Below are 18,650 nucleotides of genomic sequence, written 5' to 3'. Positions count from 1 at the left end.
ATTTTTCGTATAGTTTTGTAATCTTCTCATCATTATAATTGAAATTTTATCTATTACACTGTTTCTGTTTTATTTTTCTTTAAGGTACTGCTCTGTTTATTTTAGGCCAAATGTTGTAAAAAGGCCAAACCTTTCACAAAAGTTTCACAAAAGTCCTGACCTTTCAATTTTGTCGATTTTGGCCAAAAACTGATTATTTGGTTTCACAAAAGTTCTGACCTTTCAATTTTGTCGATTTTGGCCAAAAATGAATTATTTGTTTTCACTAAAGTCCTGACCTTTTAATATTTGACATGCCACATATGCGCCACATAGGCGTCACATAGGCAAATTGAAATCAAATTGAGAGTTGGCCACAATTGAAACCAAATAATTTGTTTTTGGCCAAAATCGACAAAATTGAAAGGTCAAGACTTTTGTGAAACTTTTATGAAAGGTTTGGCCTTTTTACGACATTTGGCCTTTATTTTATATTATATTTTAGTCGAGAAAAGTTGACCCTCAAATTTTGAAAGTTAAATAATAAAATGAATTAAATAGAAAATACTTTCTAAAAACTTATTCTTTATTCAATTTATTTATCTAGCAAAAAAAAAACTTATGTTCAATTATTTAAAAACACCCCACTTTTTTAATGTTTTTTATATGTGGCCCATATTTTGAGTGTTTATCCCATGCATTAGTTGTGCCATGTCATATTTACAACAAGCCAATGAGCATTTGCGATAAGGAATCTTTTAATTATCATTTAATTTTTTTATTATCACTTTTTCCACATGGCTAACGCATCATTGGCTTGTTGCACGAATGACATGGCGCAACGGTTGCGTCTAATAATTTTTCTTTTTCCAATTACCTTTTCATCATGTAGATTTTTAAAATTGTATATATTTTAAAATTTTGAATCATAAATAAGAATGTAAAAAAAGTTGGATATTTTATAATGATTATAAATATTCTATTATAATTTTGTTATATTTATAAATAAAAATTATGATTATTTGAATATAATTTTGTATATATTTTAAATATGTATAAATAGGAAACATGCAACACTTGTTTTACTCAGCAGTCACCATGCAAGTTGTGATTCACCTACTTGGCTCAGTGCACTGCTATAGTGGTCTCTCATAGTCATATTTAAACTCACTTACAATCTACCAAAAACATCCTATCTCAATTTTGTGTTTAAATTCTATGAGCCATTGCCTCACAAAAACGAGACAGCAAAAGTTGAATGTGGCTTGCAGAAGAGTTCTGCGAGCCACATTCAACTTTTGACGTGGCTCCACCTGGCTGGCCAGCTGGAGCCATGTGTGTAGCTCGCAGAATATTTCTGCGAGTTATACCGACTCGCAGAAGTGTTCTGCGAGATATAAAGCACAAAATCAAATAACAATGCTTATGCGGTAAAGCAATTAGTCTTCTTTTGAAGTCTTCCATGTTCAAGGATCTTGTCGACAAGAATATAAACCCTGCCCATCAACAGTATGAGTCCAAACTGCCTTATGAGATGAGCAGTGTTGTCAGTCATGAAGTTGGACAGATTTTATATAATCCTTACATGTACACTGCAAATAGAGGATTTATTGCCATCCTTGGATTCTAAGGAGGAGAATTTATCACTGCCATTGTATAATCCTTACATGTACACTCCATTGACTAATGATTTCAACTCTTTTGCTTAATTACCAGTGCCTCATAACCAATCTTTCCTTTTGTATCAGAAAATGCACTTTGCATTAGACATGAAAAGAAATAAAAAAATCACTGGCTGGCTTGAGAATATAAAACAAATTTAAGAAAGTATTATCCAAAGTACTAAAAAAACTTTATTTTCATATCTACAACTACACATGTTACTTTGCCCATCCATGACAGCAACTGCAAACAAATATGCATTCTTTAAACTTAACAAGTGAATGAACATTAGGAAGCAAGCGAGCAAAAACAATAGTGGGAAACTCCATAATTGCTCAGACATCCCTTATTTACCCCAAAGTACAGTATTACTCAACGAGCATGTTGCAAAGATCGATGTGGATCGGGAACCATCTGGCAGAATTTCGCATCAACACTTAATTCGAAACCTGAAATTACAATGCGATTTAAAAAGAAGAACAGGAATTGAATATATAATATATATATATATAATATATATACTAGTGTTGCTTTACGTGTTATACACGTGGCTCGTAGTGTGACTCGTGAAATATTTATTGATATATTAATTAATGTTTATTATATTATAATTATATCATTATGTTTGATTCATAATCAATATTAAATAAATTAGAGATTATTTGAAGATTTTATTGAGTCTATGAGTTGGATAAGAATTTTAATTTGATTAATTAATAATATTAATAGTTAATATAAAATTAAAAATATAACCAATTATCTATACTATATATATAATTTATTATTAGCTATATTATTAGCTATATTATTAGCTATATACACTTCTTCCGGATCCAAAAAGTGTTTGTTGCATATAAAAAAGAACCCAACAAAACAAATTAATAAAGAAACAGAGCAACCAAACCAAATAAAAGCAATTTCAAAAAAAAACCTCCTAATGAGAAGAAGTTCATAAATTGGCCATTGTTTATTAAGATTGTGAGCACGCTGAACTTCGTAAATGAGATTGTATTAAGCATATTAACATCTTATTAAATCAATAATATAGCTATTTTTTAATTAAAACTCTATTCTATTATATTTAGAACTCTAATTCTAATTGGGACTTTAATTCTATTAGGATTCTAATCATATTATATCTTTAGTAATAAATTAAATAAAAAATTAGTTGATGACCATACAACCATTATTTAGTAATATATTAAAAAGGATTATTCGGTAAATTTACCTGTCCCCCCCCACCCGTGCTTTTATATATACTAGCGTTTCGCCACGTACTACGCACGTGAGCGGCATTTATATGACCCGTTATATATCATATATATATTATATATATATATATATATATATATATATATATAAATTATTTATATGACCCGCTAATAATTTAATTTAAAATTAATTAGGCAAGCTCATATATACTTGCATTCTCTTATTAAAAGATAAACTCTTATTATTTAATTTTAAATTATATTTCTAACACTTTTAATTATGTATAAAAATTAACAACTATTTAATCTATCAATTTAAATATAAATATGGCTCCTATTAAAATTAAACTTATTTAATTTCTATTTAAACTATTTTTATTAAAAAAATTATTTAATATAAATTTTATTAGAATTAGAGTTTTACTTAACTTCACGTCGACCTTCAACTTTCATAAACAATGTCAAGTTTCTAATTTGGGAACTACATGAACTATACCTAGAGCAATTTCAAGGATAATATACCATGTTAATTAAAATATATCTAGCAGAATTTCAGGCCAATTTAAAAATAACTCGTCATACTAACATTAATATAAAAAAAAATAGCCTCAAATTATTCTCACTTATCTATAACATTTCAACAATCCTAATTTATGTATATACAGCTCTAGTAAACCACTTTATTTGATAATAAACACTGCACACACAACACTAATGTAAACGATTACCCTTTTCATATTGAGAGTAATTTATTCACACTTCAACATAATTCGTCATACCTACCCGGTCCACATCTTTACCCACAAATTAAAATCAATTGCAAAATATAATAAATGAGTAATTAATTAACTAAGAAAGAAAAATATAAGTACCAATTAATCAAAAAAAAAAAAAATTGTTTTTATAAAAAAGAAAAGTTACCTCATAATCAGTTCGCAGAGAATCTTTTCATCGTAGAACAAAAATATATATTTGATTGTACTAATAAATAGAATTTTGAAGTTATATATATAGAGAGAGTTACATGCACATCTCTTTATGGCAGTTGTTTTTTTACTAATATCTTTATAGTAGTTTAAAGAAGTTAAACTCTTTGAATACTAATTGTAGTTAAACACTTTGAACTTAAATATTAGGTTAAAATTAGTTCACGTGCTGTATGTTTTTATATTTCTTATGAATAGTTGTATTTGTGTTTTATACAATAACTTAACATATATTAAAATTAAATTCTTATTTAGTTATTTTTTATTAGAATTAGTTTTATACTTAATTTAGTAAATTTTTTAATTTTTAAAGGCTAATGTTGTAATTTTGCCTGTCCCCCCCCCTTCCCACATATAAGATAGTTATAGAATAGATAGATATATATATATATATATATATATATATATATAATAATATTAATAATAAAAAAGAAACAGCGTTGCTACAGTTAGTGAACAAAGATGAACAGATAGAATTCAGACCTTAATAGGTTTGATTGGGTGCTTTGTGGTGCCTGCGGTGTATCTTCCAGCTTATCAGTTCCACTTTGCAGCATGAGTTTAGGTGCTGGCTCACTCATTGTTCGAGACAAACTGTCTGTTATGTCCTTAATATCCTTTAGACCCTGGTAACAATAAAATACAGCATTGCCTCAACTTGAACAAAAACAGTTACCAGTATATTTGATTTATTGCTGCCTACACATTTTTAATCCACAAGTATAATTGCCTACATGTAATGCTCATAAAAATGCCACAGATGTTTAAAAACCAGTTGATCATGTGTGCATTGCAAGTTTTTGAATGTGAGAGCCCTATAAAAAGTTAGAGAATATGTACCAATATACTTGGCAGCTGAGGACGAGTTTTCGCAGAAAGTTTAAGTTGATCCTGCAAGTAGAAGTTTCAGGTTTATGAGAATTGCTCATATGGCACTAAAGTTGGAAAAGAAATGTTGAAACGCTCTTGAGATTCAGGAAGTAAAATACTAGTAAGAAAAGTAACCTAAAAAGATGCCATTAATGAAAGATAAGGTCACATTCTTCTTCAAAACCCACCACATAAAATATGAGGTAAGCAAATGAATGAAGGAGTTATAAGAAGAAGAGCTCTGTTAACATGGAAAATGAGGAACTTCAAGAAAAATCAATTTTATATCTGTTTTACGAATCACAAAGGTGGAAGAAATTTTGCAAGTCCTTTTGTAACTAAATCATAAAGCCATGCCATCATTATGGGGTTTTGACGGATTAGTGCTTACGAAAATTATAAAATTTCATTTTTGTGCCTGTAAAAAAATTAATTCCAATTTAGTGCCTGGTCCACTCAATCCGCAATCTAAAATCGCGGATTGAGTGGCAATCCGCGATCTAGAATTGCGGATTGCCCTTAATTACTAATTAGGGGCAATCCGCAATTCATGAATGCGGATTGCATTCTCAAATTATGGTCAACATTGCTATTTGATGCTTAATTTAAACCAATTATTTATTTATTCCTTCTTGTTTTTGTCTCCATTATCAATAGAAAATATGGTTAATGATCACCTCAATCCTTCATTTCTTTAACTTATACAATATTTCTTTTAAATTTTTCTTTTAACTTAACGTTTAAAGACTCGATTAAACTCGATTATTTACGTATTATTTAAGTGTAAAATTAATATATAGGTGTCCTAGGAAGTAGGTCGTAATTGTAGGAATTTAAAATTTAAATTTAGGAATAAAATTTTAATAATCGGTTTTGAACGGAACAAATGAAATTTAGAAGGTAAATATATCAAAATTAATATATCAATGTACATCTCTAAATGTAGAGTCAAAAGTTTCGGATAAAACCTCGAAATTAAAATGTCGAAATTTGAAAGTTTTGACGTAATATGAAAGTATATAAGTTTATATATATATATATATATATATATATATATATATATATATATATATATATATATATATATATATATATATATATATATCTAAGAATATATATATATATAAAAACAAATATAATATATGTGTGAGGCGAAGAAAGTTTAGGGATTAAATTGAATCTTTTTTTTTATTTTTTTTGTTATATATATATATATATTTCTTAACTTATATACTTCCGTATTACGTCAAAATTTTTAAATTTCGATATTTTAATTTCGAGGTTTTATCCAAAACTTTTAACTCTACATTTAGAGGTGTACATTGATATATTAATTTTGATATATTTACCTTCTAAATTTCATTTGTTTCGTTCAAAACCGATTATTAAAATTTAAATTCCTAATTTAAATTTTAAATTCCTACAATTACGACCTACTTCCTAGGACACCTATGTATTAATTTTACACTTAAATAATACGTAAATAATCGAGTTTAATCGAGTATTTAAAGGTTAAGTTAAAAGAAAAATTTAAAAGAAATATTGTATAAGTTAAAGAAATGAAGGATTGAGGTGATCATTAACCATATTTCCTATTGATAATGAAGACAAAAACAAGAAGTAATAAATAAGTTATTGGTTTAAGTTAAGCACCAAATAGCAATATTCACCATAATTTGAGAATGCAATCCGCATTCATGAATTGCGGATTGCCCCTAATTAGTAATTAAGGGCAATCCGCAATTCTAAATCGCGGATTGCCACTCAATCCGCGATTTTAGATCGCGGATTGAGTGGACCCAGGCACTAAATTGGAATTAATTTTTTCACAGGCACAAAAATAGAATTTTATAATTTTCGTAGGCACTAATCCGTCAAAAACCCCCATCATTATGGTGCCAAAATTATCAGCTTCTCTTTTTTCACAGCAGTCCCCTAGTTTCTGAAAGGTAGAACTTCGCTGAGCTAAAACAAAGAAGAACTCTGTTTCTTATCCATGAATGGCAACAATTGACAAGAGTCCCATCCTCCATTTTTCTTCACCCAAAAATATAATTTGACACTAACAATTTTCCCGTAATTCTAAGAAGTAATGATCGACAACAACATTGATGCACAAAATATTTTTCTAACCTCCAGAGCTTTAGGCATATTTATTTCTCTGCCCTCGAAAAAATTGCATAGGTACCATACACCCATATTTGCGATATCCTGCCACCACGAATTATATCAGAACATTTGTTTACATAAAAAGAAGAAATGTGTTACAAGTAAGCAATTTGTAGCTTGGAACAGTCATGATAGATTATTACATGATTATCATAATTGGAAACAAGTAAATGAAACATGAATGTTCCAACCAAGATTGCAAATCTATGTAAAGAAAAAAATTGAAACAGAATTAGGATTAAAAGGTTTGCCTGAGAGGCTTAAACTCAGACACAAAAATATACAGCCAAAATTATCCAACAAAAGACTACATCTTTATATAATTTTGTAAAGCAAAAACATTAATGAGAAAAACATTATTTTAAGCCAAAAAAGCCAAAGAGCAACTACTTGAACATAAGAAATTAAGAACCCCTAAGAATCTCTAGGTCTTTTTGATGGCCCATTTGGTGAAATTCCGGAAATGGGTTCAACAGAATCATACTTGAAATTTGAAATAACAAAACATCATATCCATTCATGAAATTGTCCAAGAGCAAATTTAAAATTAGAAGACAGCAATATTACACACCAGTTTTCCTCAAACTACACCCAAATCCACCCCACAATAGACGGCAGGTCTATAAGAACTTTTCTTAGACATATATCACATTTTGTGAAAATGCTGCTTGACAGTATTCATCAGATTCTTAACTTGGAGAAAATAACTAAATACTGAAAGTAACAACAATAAGGAGTTGAGAGGTTTGTTATCTCTTGCACTAATTTCAAAGATATGAGCTGTTTTTACCTGTTTCTCCTCCAATGAGCATATCTTCCCATCCTGTAACAGGAAAATATGAAGAATTAAAAGTATAAGAGAACAAAGCAGCCATGTTGAGAATGGATGTTATAACCGTTTATAACTACTGAAATATTTGTTCTCCAGAATTAAAATAAATAATAGGAAACTGATACAATCATCAAAAATGAAGTGAAAGTCTTCAGTAACATGATACATTTTCCACAAAAGACAACGGATGGAGATACTTTAGAAGACCTAAAGTAATACTAGTCACCAATGCATAAACGGCCAATATATTCTAAAGCATTACATATGGATTGGGAAGAATATTATAAAAATGAACTTACCAAACCAGAAACTACGCGCTGCAACTGCCACAGCTCTGAGCCAATTTGTGACAAATTTTCAGAAGCAGCTTTAACCTGTAGAAAAATAATAAACTGCATTAGAATGACAAAATCATAATCACGTGTTTCTGATTACTCTTTATCTGCCTAATTATCTTATTTGACATTGTTATGCATGCATTAATATATAATGCAGCAAAATATTAATAAGCTCTTCATATAATAGTACTGAGCAATCATACAAATTTTATGTGTGCTAATATACATCAAACTACATTGTGTACAATATGATTAGATACCAAAGTTTCTTGCTTAAAATCAAACTTGGTAAAATGAAATCTAACCAACAACATATAATAGGAAGCCTAAACTAGAATCAGACTTTCCATGTCCTGCCTCATTATTGTTCTGTTCTACAGATCTCCCACTTCCATATTGTTCGGCAAAACCAACTGTTAAAAATGTCTAAATCGAATAAAGGAAAAAAAAGTATTACACATTTTGTGTCACAGAGTGAAATGAAGTGGTGAAATGGTCAGCCCTACTTTTAATGCTTATGACAAATTCCACTCCCATATTGTTCGGCAAAACCAACTGTTAAAAATGTCTAAATCGAGTAAAGGGGAAAAAAAAAGTATTACACATTTTGTGTCACAGAGTGAAATGAAGTGGTAAAATGGTCAGCCCTACTTTTAATGCTTATGACAAATTATAAAGCTTGAAGGTTTGAATAAAAATTTCAGAACTCTGCCCGGTGTTTAATAGATGTTACTGACAACTAAAAAGAGATTAAAAACACTTACTCAAAAACCTATGGCTTAAAGAGAGAGAGAGAGAGAGAGAGAGAGAGAGAGAGAGAGAGAGAGAGAGAGAGAGAGAGAGAGAGAGAGAGGGAGAGAGAGCACAAACGCGGAGAAAGAGAGAAACATGGAAATCGGAGAAACATAAGAGCAGTAGCCCAAAAAAGATATCCAAATAAAAACAAACCCACAATGAGAGTTGTTCTCTTACATCATTTTGAATTGCCTTTGAGATCTCCTTTTGAGTTTCCATTTTATCATCCACTAGTTGTATTCTCTGTGTCAAATGTGCTTTCGCAGCCTGACCCCGGAAAAGAAAAAAGCAATCAGATAACATAAATGCATTCCTGAAATGTAGTTAGTGCATGCATACACAGCATATGCATACACATGTTTATCTAGTAGAAATTTAATGTTGGGTGTTGACAAAGCACAGTAAATGAGTACTGTCCAGTATTTTCTTTAAACTTTTGACCAAATCAGTTTTTACCTGATAATGTAAATGGATAGAGTTGCAAACTACAGTTGCACAATCAATGGAAAACTAAAATAATAATTTATTTTCCAGTATAACTTAACATGTTCATTAATTAATATGACTTACAGTCAGGGACTCGGAAACTTGCTCCAGATGTTTTGTCAAGTTTGTAACAGCATTTGCCATACTGCGCTTTGTCACATACATAAGATCTGAAAGCTTGAGACCCTGATTGATAAAAGAAAAGGAAGTAAGTCTTCAGAAGCTAACTTGAAACAAATTTCCTAAATAAACATATAATTGAGAAATCCAAAAAGAAGCATCATAATTCAAGATCAGCAGCAAGAAACCAGATTAGAACATGTGCATAATCAGATACCTTCCACCACATGTAGCCATAACCCAATGCCCCAACTGCAGCAGCTGGAACTATGAGGTTAGTTATGTTACCTGCAATAGTCAAAACCAATAGCAAAACATAAACTAAAATTACTGCCGACTATAAACTACCAGAGAATGATTAACTAGCACTACAAATAGAATCTCAATGGTAGTTACATGCAAAAAGGAACGACAACATAGCAAAAGAAACATTGAATAAAAAATAATAATGCTTACTTTGACCAGAACCCCCATTCAACACAGTTATTTGCCGTTGAGTGGCAAGTTGCCTGACCTCCATTGCCAACCGCTTTACCTGCAAGCATTTATAAAACAGGTTACCTGAAAGCATTTGTAAAACAGGCAAGTCGCCTAACCTTGCCAAACAGGTAAAGACATGCAATAAGTTAGCTATGCCCGTGTCCAAGTAAATTAGAAAGATCAAAATCTCTAAATACAGCCAAGCTAGATAGCACGAACACTTCACTCAATCAAACGAGTCCCGTTTCGGAAACATTCCGGACACCTGACGTTTGGATATAAAACTTCATTTTTCACATGGAAAATCTTAAACTTCATTTGTAAATTAGAAATATCCGTGGTACCTAGCAGGCAAGAACTAGTTAAATACCTGATGAGCAATGGCATCAGAGTAATCAGAATCACCATCCGAATGTTCCCCAGATTTTTCCCATCCCTTCACCAGAGACTGCACATACAGAAAACTAAATTAGGAATTAATTGAATTATATTCTTAGGAATTAATTGAATCATTTCTGAAACAAATAAAAAACGGAACTAACTAGCTAGCTAACAAACCCCTAAAAATAAAAAGTACCTGAAGTTCACCGATAATATCAGATAATTTTCCATTTTTAAACATAACAGTACCGGTATATCCTGTTCAAAAAGGTCAAAAATGAAAATAAATTGAGGTATAAATGGGTTGATCGGAGGGCGGTGGAGTTAGTACCTGCACCGGCAATGAGAAAGATCCTGGAGAGGCCAATTCCAGTTTGCATCGCCATAGTTTGCAAATTAATTAAAAATGAGGACCACCAACAACACTAATACAGCGGAGAAGCGAGCTTACGCCGTGGTTACAGGAGCTTGGACTGAGTCGCAGTCTTTGCAAGGTCTTAGTATTCTACTCCCACCCGGCCTTGCTCTTGGCCCAATCTCTTGAGCCCTCATATTATACGGGAAATTGCATCATATGCTACTTTTTTAAAAAAATCACAAAAATTAATTTTTTAAAAATAAAATGAAATTGTAAAAAGAAAAAAAAGCTATTAAAAATATTTTTTTTTTCTCATAGGCAAACTTCACTCGGTGAAGTGTCAATTAGTAACTATGTACATATAAACAATTTCTCATCAACAATGAGTCAATCGTTCAAAAAATAATGATGATACTGTCAAGCAGTCATCTATTAGGGCTTTTTAGCCACCAGATAGGCCACCCAAATACACTTACAGTGTATAACATAAATTTAAAAATTGTAGCTCCCAAAATTAGGCTAAAAGAAAATTTCATCTTATCCGAAAGATTTTGCATTTGTATTAAATTAGTGATATCTTTAAAGATAAGATGAAATTATACATGAATAATAATTTCATATGTCTAATTTTCGGTACCTTTGCCACAGTTGTTATAGCCAAAATTTGCCAAAATAAATAAGATGATTTTGCCATCAAGTTAAATCTATGGTAACTTCGTTTTGTAAATACTGTATTAAAAATATTTCAATTCTATTAAAATAGGGATTATTGCGAAATACCTGGTTTTTTCATAGTATTTACACCATTTTTGCCATTTTTGCCTTACTTCCTACGCTATTTATTTTTGTAACTTATTTATAAAAGTATTAACTATATATAGTAGCCTTATCTCATTTTAGTTTAAACTTTTACATAGTCACTTTTTTTTTCTCTCTCTCTCCCAAAGTTTTCTCTCTCTTTTTTTTTTCTTTTTTTTTCTTTTAATTTTCAGTTTGTCTCTTCCGTTGTTTTTCCGTTCGTCTTTTCCGTTCGCGCTTCCGTTCGTCTACTTCCGATGGGTTTTTCGTCGTTCTCGGTCGTTTTTCCGTTCGTCTCTTCCGTTCGCGCTAGTCTGTTCGTCTCTTCCGTTCGCGCTAGTCCGTTCGTCTTTTCCGTTCACGCTATGGATTTCTCGATATCGGTTTTAGATTTGTGTAAATTTTTATGTTTTTCGTGATGATTTAAACATTTTGTAGATAAATTATTGTAGATTTATAATTTTTTTGTTTATAAAATTGTTTTATTATTCATATAATTATTTTGTTTATCTCCTATTCATAGATTTATTTATTACTACTAATTTTGTAAAGAACAAATTGATTTATGGTGCATTTGTAGTGATTTTTATAATATATTTACGTTATAGTGTATTTTGGTGTATTTAAAGCGTATTTCTGGTGTTTTCGGGATATCTATGTGTTTTATTGTATTTTTGCCGTTTTTTTTAGTATATCTATGGTGCATTTGCAGTGTTTATGGTGTATTTACAGTGTTTATTGTATGTTTGCAGTGTTTTTATGGTATAAACCACAAAAACACTACAAAAATGCCATAAATACACTATATACACTATATATACATTATATGTACACTATATATACACTATTCTTACACTATAAAAATGTCATAAAACACTATTTATTTATTATTTTAAAATAAAAAAAGCATGTACAAAATATACATAAAATATACACGAATAGTACACAAGGTGTAGTTATTATTTTAAAATAAAAATATGTACGAAATATACACAAACTATACTTATTAGTTTTTAAAAAAATATACACGAATATAATGAGTATTTTAAAATATAAAAATATACACAAAATATACTTATTATTTTAAAATTAAAAAATATACACAAAATATTATTATTTATTTCCAACAAAATTCTTGAGTCATAGAATTCAACCATATTAATCTTATTTTCTCTTTCTAACTTCTTTCTCTACTGTAAATAAAAGAGAAACACAACAAACACATAATAAAAAACAGAGCATAAAAAAATGAATTTTTTTTCCATTTTTTTTCTACTTTTTTTGCTATTTTTCTTTTCATCGGAATAACATCAGATCTTTGATTCTTGAACATCACTTCCACCATAAAATATTATTTTTCAATTACCACTCCGTCCTCTTCTTTGGACTACCAATCATTATTATTTATATTTTAATATATAGTACTACAGTTTTAATAGGATCTTGTATATACGTAGTATTAATATTTGTATACTTTTAGTGTACTTTTGGTATACTTTTGAAAACATGATTTGTCCATTTCATAATGCACAATGGACATGAGATTGAACATATAGACATTTCAGAATTGATGACAGAATACTTAAGTACAAACAGATCCAAAAGGCGGGAAGGGCTCAAAGGTGATCTTCGACGGAAACTTGCTACCGGTTGAAGTGATTAGCAAAATGAGTAAGAACATGACGTTCGCCTTATCATTGTACCTCACTCAAGTGAATACAATTTCATTGAGGAGTTTTAACAAACAATTAATAAGCATAACTAAAAATCTTATGTCACAAATTGATAACTCTGTAATTTCTCAAAGAATCAAACAAAACACTCATATCAGTTAAAAATAATTGATAGAAGAAGAAATTATAAAAGTATGAAGATTTAATTAGATAAAAGAAGAAATTATAGAAGTATGAAGATTTAATTAGATATTTGCAATACATACTTAATACATATTCGTTGTTCGAAACTTTTTCCTTATTTTGTATATCATTTTTTTAATTTTTATACATCTCAGAGATTTATCAATAATGCATGTATTACATATGTATTTTATATACATATTTGATATATCCCTAATACATAATTTATATAAGATAGATACATTTTTAAAATGAATTAAATAAATAAATTTTTGATACATAATTTATACATGAGATATACATTTTTTTAAATAAAGGGTATTTCGATAATTTTATTTTATATTAATGATAAATGTGGCTATTTTTTCTATTTTTATAGGATAAAAAAATGTTTATTTTTTCTTTTTTTATGAGACGATAAAAGTATTATTTGTGTATTTTTATATTTTTAAAATTTATATATTTATATTTTTAAAATTAAGATTAACATTAGTATTTCAAAATTTAAATAGTAAATAAGTAAATATATAGTAAACTGGAAAAAATAAATTAAATGAACAGTTTGTTTTAAATATTAAATAAAATTTAAATATGAAATAAATAAATATGAAAAATTGTGGACATACATCCACTGTATTTTATGTCTATATCTGTACATTTCCTTTTTTTAGTTGTAATTCATTATGCAAATATTTATTTTTTCTCATTGAAAATATCTATTTCTTATAAACTTCTTTTTTTTATTTAATCCACTTAATAATACAAAAGGAAATTTCTCTTTTTGTTTTTGATATGTACAGTAAAACACGCACAAAATCATGTAAAACTGACCCATGCGTCACCCGCAGATCAGTATAGCATGTGCACCAGCACAGCTGGTGTACATGTGCATACGTCACGCGTCAGGCCTGCTGACATCATCAAGTTCGTACAAAATGAAAAGTTTGTAAAAAAATTGTACGGCATGTATTATTTTTTGAAAGGACTTTATACCGCATGAAAATTAAAGCACTTTTTTAAATATTTATGTAACTAACCACTTATTGAAAAGTTACATGACCTAACGAATAGGGCAAACCCAATAGGGCCGAACGGGCCTAATGGGCTAAATGAGCTCAATTGTACTAAAATAACGAAGAAATTACACCTTATCTATCTATCTATCTATAACTATCTTATATGTGTGAAGGGAGGGGGGAGACAGACAAAATTACGATAATAAGTTTCATTAAAGGTAAAATTTATATTAAAAAATATAAAATTAATAAGAATTTTAGTTTAAATAAAATAACATAAACAAAGATATAATAGATTAATTAATAGTTCAACTCCAATTAATAAAGAATTTAATTACTATTGAAAAACAAAATTAATAATAGTGAATCATTTAAAGTTTAACTCATATAAAGTATAAGTTCGAAAAAAAGCTAATAATAAAATATTATACTTAATTAATTAAGATTTTAATTACTATAAAAAAACAAAGTGAATAGTATTGAATTTGTTAAAGCTTAACTCATCCAATATGAATTTTTAAGAAATTTACGTAACATGATGATTTTTTTTGTATGGCAAATTACTTAATAAGAATAGTAGATTTAATAATAATAAAAATTTAGTTTTAATAGAAGTAATTAAGTCCACAAGGAGTAATGTTTATTATTGGTAAACACTGTTATTTCCCGGCAATGTTGACACAAATTAATTTTCATAATTTAAATTTATTAAAAAAATAGTCTTAATAAGCACACCACGTTAGGTAATGCAAAATTATTAAAAATTATGAATTCTTAATAAACACAACAAACTAGAAATTAGAATTCTAATAGAAAACTATATTAAGAGATACTTCTCTCTACATATAAGTATGAGAAAATAACAAAAATATCAAAAATTGGACTCCAATTACATTAATTGTCATTTGACTCATCTATTTTACATTCCTACCACAAAATATAAAAACTTTACATTTATGCTATCCCAATAGAATAAAGACACGCGTACAAGATATCCTTACCTAGTATTGTTTTGCTTTCTATAAATATGTCCCCTAACGCGTGTCAGATTGGACACGCGTCAGTGGGTCAGCCCTTCTAACGCATGCTTCAGCCTCAAACTGATGCATGCGTCATTTGTATGCACAATTGTTTTATTTGTTTTTCTAATAAAACAAATCACTTATTTGACTATAATACCATTTTACCGTTAATTATTTCTCTTTTGTCCAGCACCTTTATTCAATATTAAAGAACATCATTTGTTAAGTAATTGTTGAGATTTGCATGGAATTTAATCATTCTTTTAATGGAACATGCATAATGCTTTCCAAATAACTTATTTTATGTGGATATAAAAATATTAAATATAAAAATATTAAATTCTAGAAATATAAAAATACATAAATGATATAATTTTAAAAATATAATTTATAAATTATTTATCGGATATATTATTAATGCATACAGAATAAAGATTTGATGCATAAATATATCATATATAAATTATGTATCAAACATGTGTCTATTAAAAAAAATTAAAAAAATATCATGTATAAACTATGTATTAACGATGTATCTTATTAAGTACATTCAAAAATGTATATAGTTTCTAAAAATTATGATGTAAAAATGTATCTATTATATATAAATTATCGGAGATGTATCAAATGTGTCTTAGAGATGTATAAAATATGTATAAAGTCAAGAAAATAGATATTGTAAAAAATGCATCTATCATGTATAAATTATGTATCATCAATGTATCTATTAAGTACATTTAAAAATGTATATATCATGTTTTTTTTATAAATAGCACGTATAAATTATGTATCAGAGATGTATCACATATGTATCACATATGTGTTGTAAATGTATCAAATATGTATCAAAAATATATCCATAATATAAAATTTTGACAATCATCTATTCATATCATAAATGATAATAAATAATTGAATTAGTCGGTTGATTCAGTTAAATCGATAAAAATAAAAGAGAACAATTTAAAACAATCCATTGTATATAAATTATATATCGGAGACGTATCAAATATGTATCGAAAATGAATCAGATATGTATAAAAAATTATGTAATAATAATACTAATCAAATTAACTAAATTTTTTGAAATACAAAAACGAACCGATCTAATTAGTCGGTTGAATCAATTAAATAGATAAAAATAAAATATAATAATTTAAAAGTTTAATAATCTAGGACCATGATGTCTCTTTCTTCCAAGACCCAACCAGCGGTAACATTTTTCTATCTCTTCTCATTTAGATCATCATGATCTGTTTATACTGTATTTCTGTCAAAATGTTATTATCATTTAACAACAAAATCAAGAATAATTGAATATTGCTCAAAGCAGTGTCTATCAAATGCTAAAATCATTATCCATTCCAAACTAATTTAATTATTTTTTCCATTTTAATTTTTAACTTGAATAATTGCCAAAAGAATCACAAATATTCTTTGACGGCGTTAATCCAATTTCATTTTCCAGTGTAAAATCATGTCAACCATCTTTCGATCCTTGATTTAATCGTTGTATGAATCTCTTTTGAGTCTTCTCATAGTAGTCAAAAATTTCTATAGCAGTCTTGGGTTCATCCTTATTCCCTAAATAAAAATGGCCAAATTCTGCATATATTTAACCAAACCGTCAATAACCAAAAACCCACCTAAACCACCATCTAATTCATCAACCAACAAACCCAATTCATCATAGTCAAGTTCAAACAACAGAAATCACAAATTTGAAGTGAAGCCTGCTAGCCCAATCGCCGTCATCGGCACCGGCTGTCACCGGTGATGAATCTGAGGCATCTGAAGGCTCATCGGAGAGCACCAATCAAACCCTCCATGGATCCCACCGTAGAACAGAATAACGGAAAAAATCATAAATTCGTGATTGCAGCGAAAAAATGGTAATGAGGAAAAAGGAAACGATGTAAAAAAGGAAGAGATGGTGTTAGTGAAAGAAAACTAATAATTGTGGCATTAAATGTAAACTTTTTGAGAAAATGGTATAATGCGAAAACAAAGTCCATTTTATGAGTTTTCTTGTTATTTTCTCTATAAGTATAGAGATCTTTAAAATAATAAATTTATTCTGGAATGAAAATTTTCTCAAAAAATATATTTTTAGTTTTTTTTTTGAGAATTCATCAAACTTCATTAATTAAATATGAAATAGTTACATTTGTAAGAAATTCGGGAAAATTCGAAAATTAAACATGATGACCTGACATAGAACAGACAACATGTTGTCTGATTCGCAGATCTACTTATGAAAATAAAAAGTAAATTATCTAACTGTTTCGCCAATAAAGTGTCGTCTTCGCTCAATTTTCACCATCACCTGCAAACTGATTTATGAAATCAGAAACTACAACTGTGATATCGCATGCAACCAACACATGAACACCCTTCGTAAAAAAGGGATAACAACCTTTCACATAGAAAGGACAACAACCTTTCACATAAAAAGGACAACAAACCCTTAATATAGAAAGGACAAAATAGAATTCTCAAAACAAAATGCAATACTAAAACAATAAAGAAACTACTATAGCCCATGAACGATTTCATCTTTGTTATTGAAAGATTTTCAATCTATCTTCGATTCTTGATTTATGAAAATTTGAATTGGATTTGCACTTCGTCGATAAATGTCAATCCCTCAAGAAAAAAATGAAAATTTTGGCTATTTATTATACTATATGAAATTAAAATAACATAAAAGAAAAAGATGGCTACCGTCAACGGCATTACTTAAACCATTGACGGCAGCCAAAGAAGAATCGAATAAAGAGCTATAGACGGCTAGGGTTTTTTTAGAAAAAAAAAGGAGAGAAGAGAACAAGTTTTGTACTGCTCATAAATATATTTTTAGTTAATTTACTTGAAGACGATAAAAAATGCTTTACAATTAGAATAATGCTCTTTTCAATATGTTTGATTCAAACTAATAAGAATTGTCAATTACAAAAATTTATTCTCCGGTAATTTCTTTGTTTAACAACGATTTATTGTATTTATTAATTTTATATGTTTTGATATTATGATTTTATACGCTATTATTTATTAATTTTAGATATGAATTTGTTAAAATTATTATCTATATTGAATTTTTTTAGTGTTTGCTTATTTTAAGTTATGCTTTATTTTTGTTGATTTTATATGTTTTGATGTTTTACTTTATAATTTTATTGATAAGCTAATGATATTGATTTTTTTATGTTTGCTTATCACAAGTTATGTTGTCTGTAATTATATATGTATAATTAGATTTTACCTCTCTATTATTTTGAACTATTAAACCCT

General features: G+C 28.5%; 1 protein-coding gene across 1 annotated transcript; it reads right to left on the bottom strand.

Annotated features, from left to right (window-relative positions):
• Positions 1-1,779: 1,779 nt before the first annotated feature.
• Positions 1,780-10,828, bottom strand: LOC126688381 (uncharacterized). Its single transcript, XM_050383052.2, has 13 exons — positions 10,641-10,828; positions 10,506-10,567; positions 10,299-10,376; positions 9,905-9,983; positions 9,666-9,736; positions 9,413-9,514; positions 9,020-9,109; positions 8,009-8,083; positions 7,668-7,700; positions 6,842-6,919; positions 4,679-4,729; positions 4,322-4,464; positions 1,780-2,090 (listed from the first exon to the last, which is right to left on the bottom strand). The coding sequence occupies exons 1-13, from the start codon at positions 10,693-10,695 to the stop codon at positions 2,072-2,074; spliced, it is 936 nt and encodes a 311-aa protein (XP_050239009.1). The 5' UTR covers positions 10,696-10,828; the 3' UTR covers positions 1,780-2,071.
• Positions 10,829-18,650: the final 7,822 nt, after the last annotated feature.

This window comes from Mercurialis annua, linkage group LG6 (assembly GCF_937616625.2).
Source record: "Mercurialis annua linkage group LG6, ddMerAnnu1.2, whole genome shotgun sequence".
NCBI lineage: Eukaryota > Viridiplantae > Streptophyta > Magnoliopsida > Malpighiales > Euphorbiaceae > Mercurialis > Mercurialis annua.
The sequence above is the reverse complement of the archived record's forward strand: the minus strand, read 5'-3'. Positions and strand labels throughout refer to the sequence as shown.

Coding starts and splice junctions, on each gene's coding strand:
- LOC126688381 (XM_050383052.2), bottom strand. CDS start 10,695: ATGGCGATGCAAACTGGAATTGGCCTCTCCAGGATCTTTCTCATTGCC. Junction 6,920..7,667: donor GCTCATTGGAGGAGAAACAG/GTAAAAACAGCT, acceptor TCGTGGTGGCAG/GATATCGCAAATATGGGTGT. Junction 4,465..4,678: donor CTCAGCTGCCAAGTATATTG/GTACATATTCTC, acceptor TATTGTTACCAG/GGTCTAAAGGATATTAAGGA.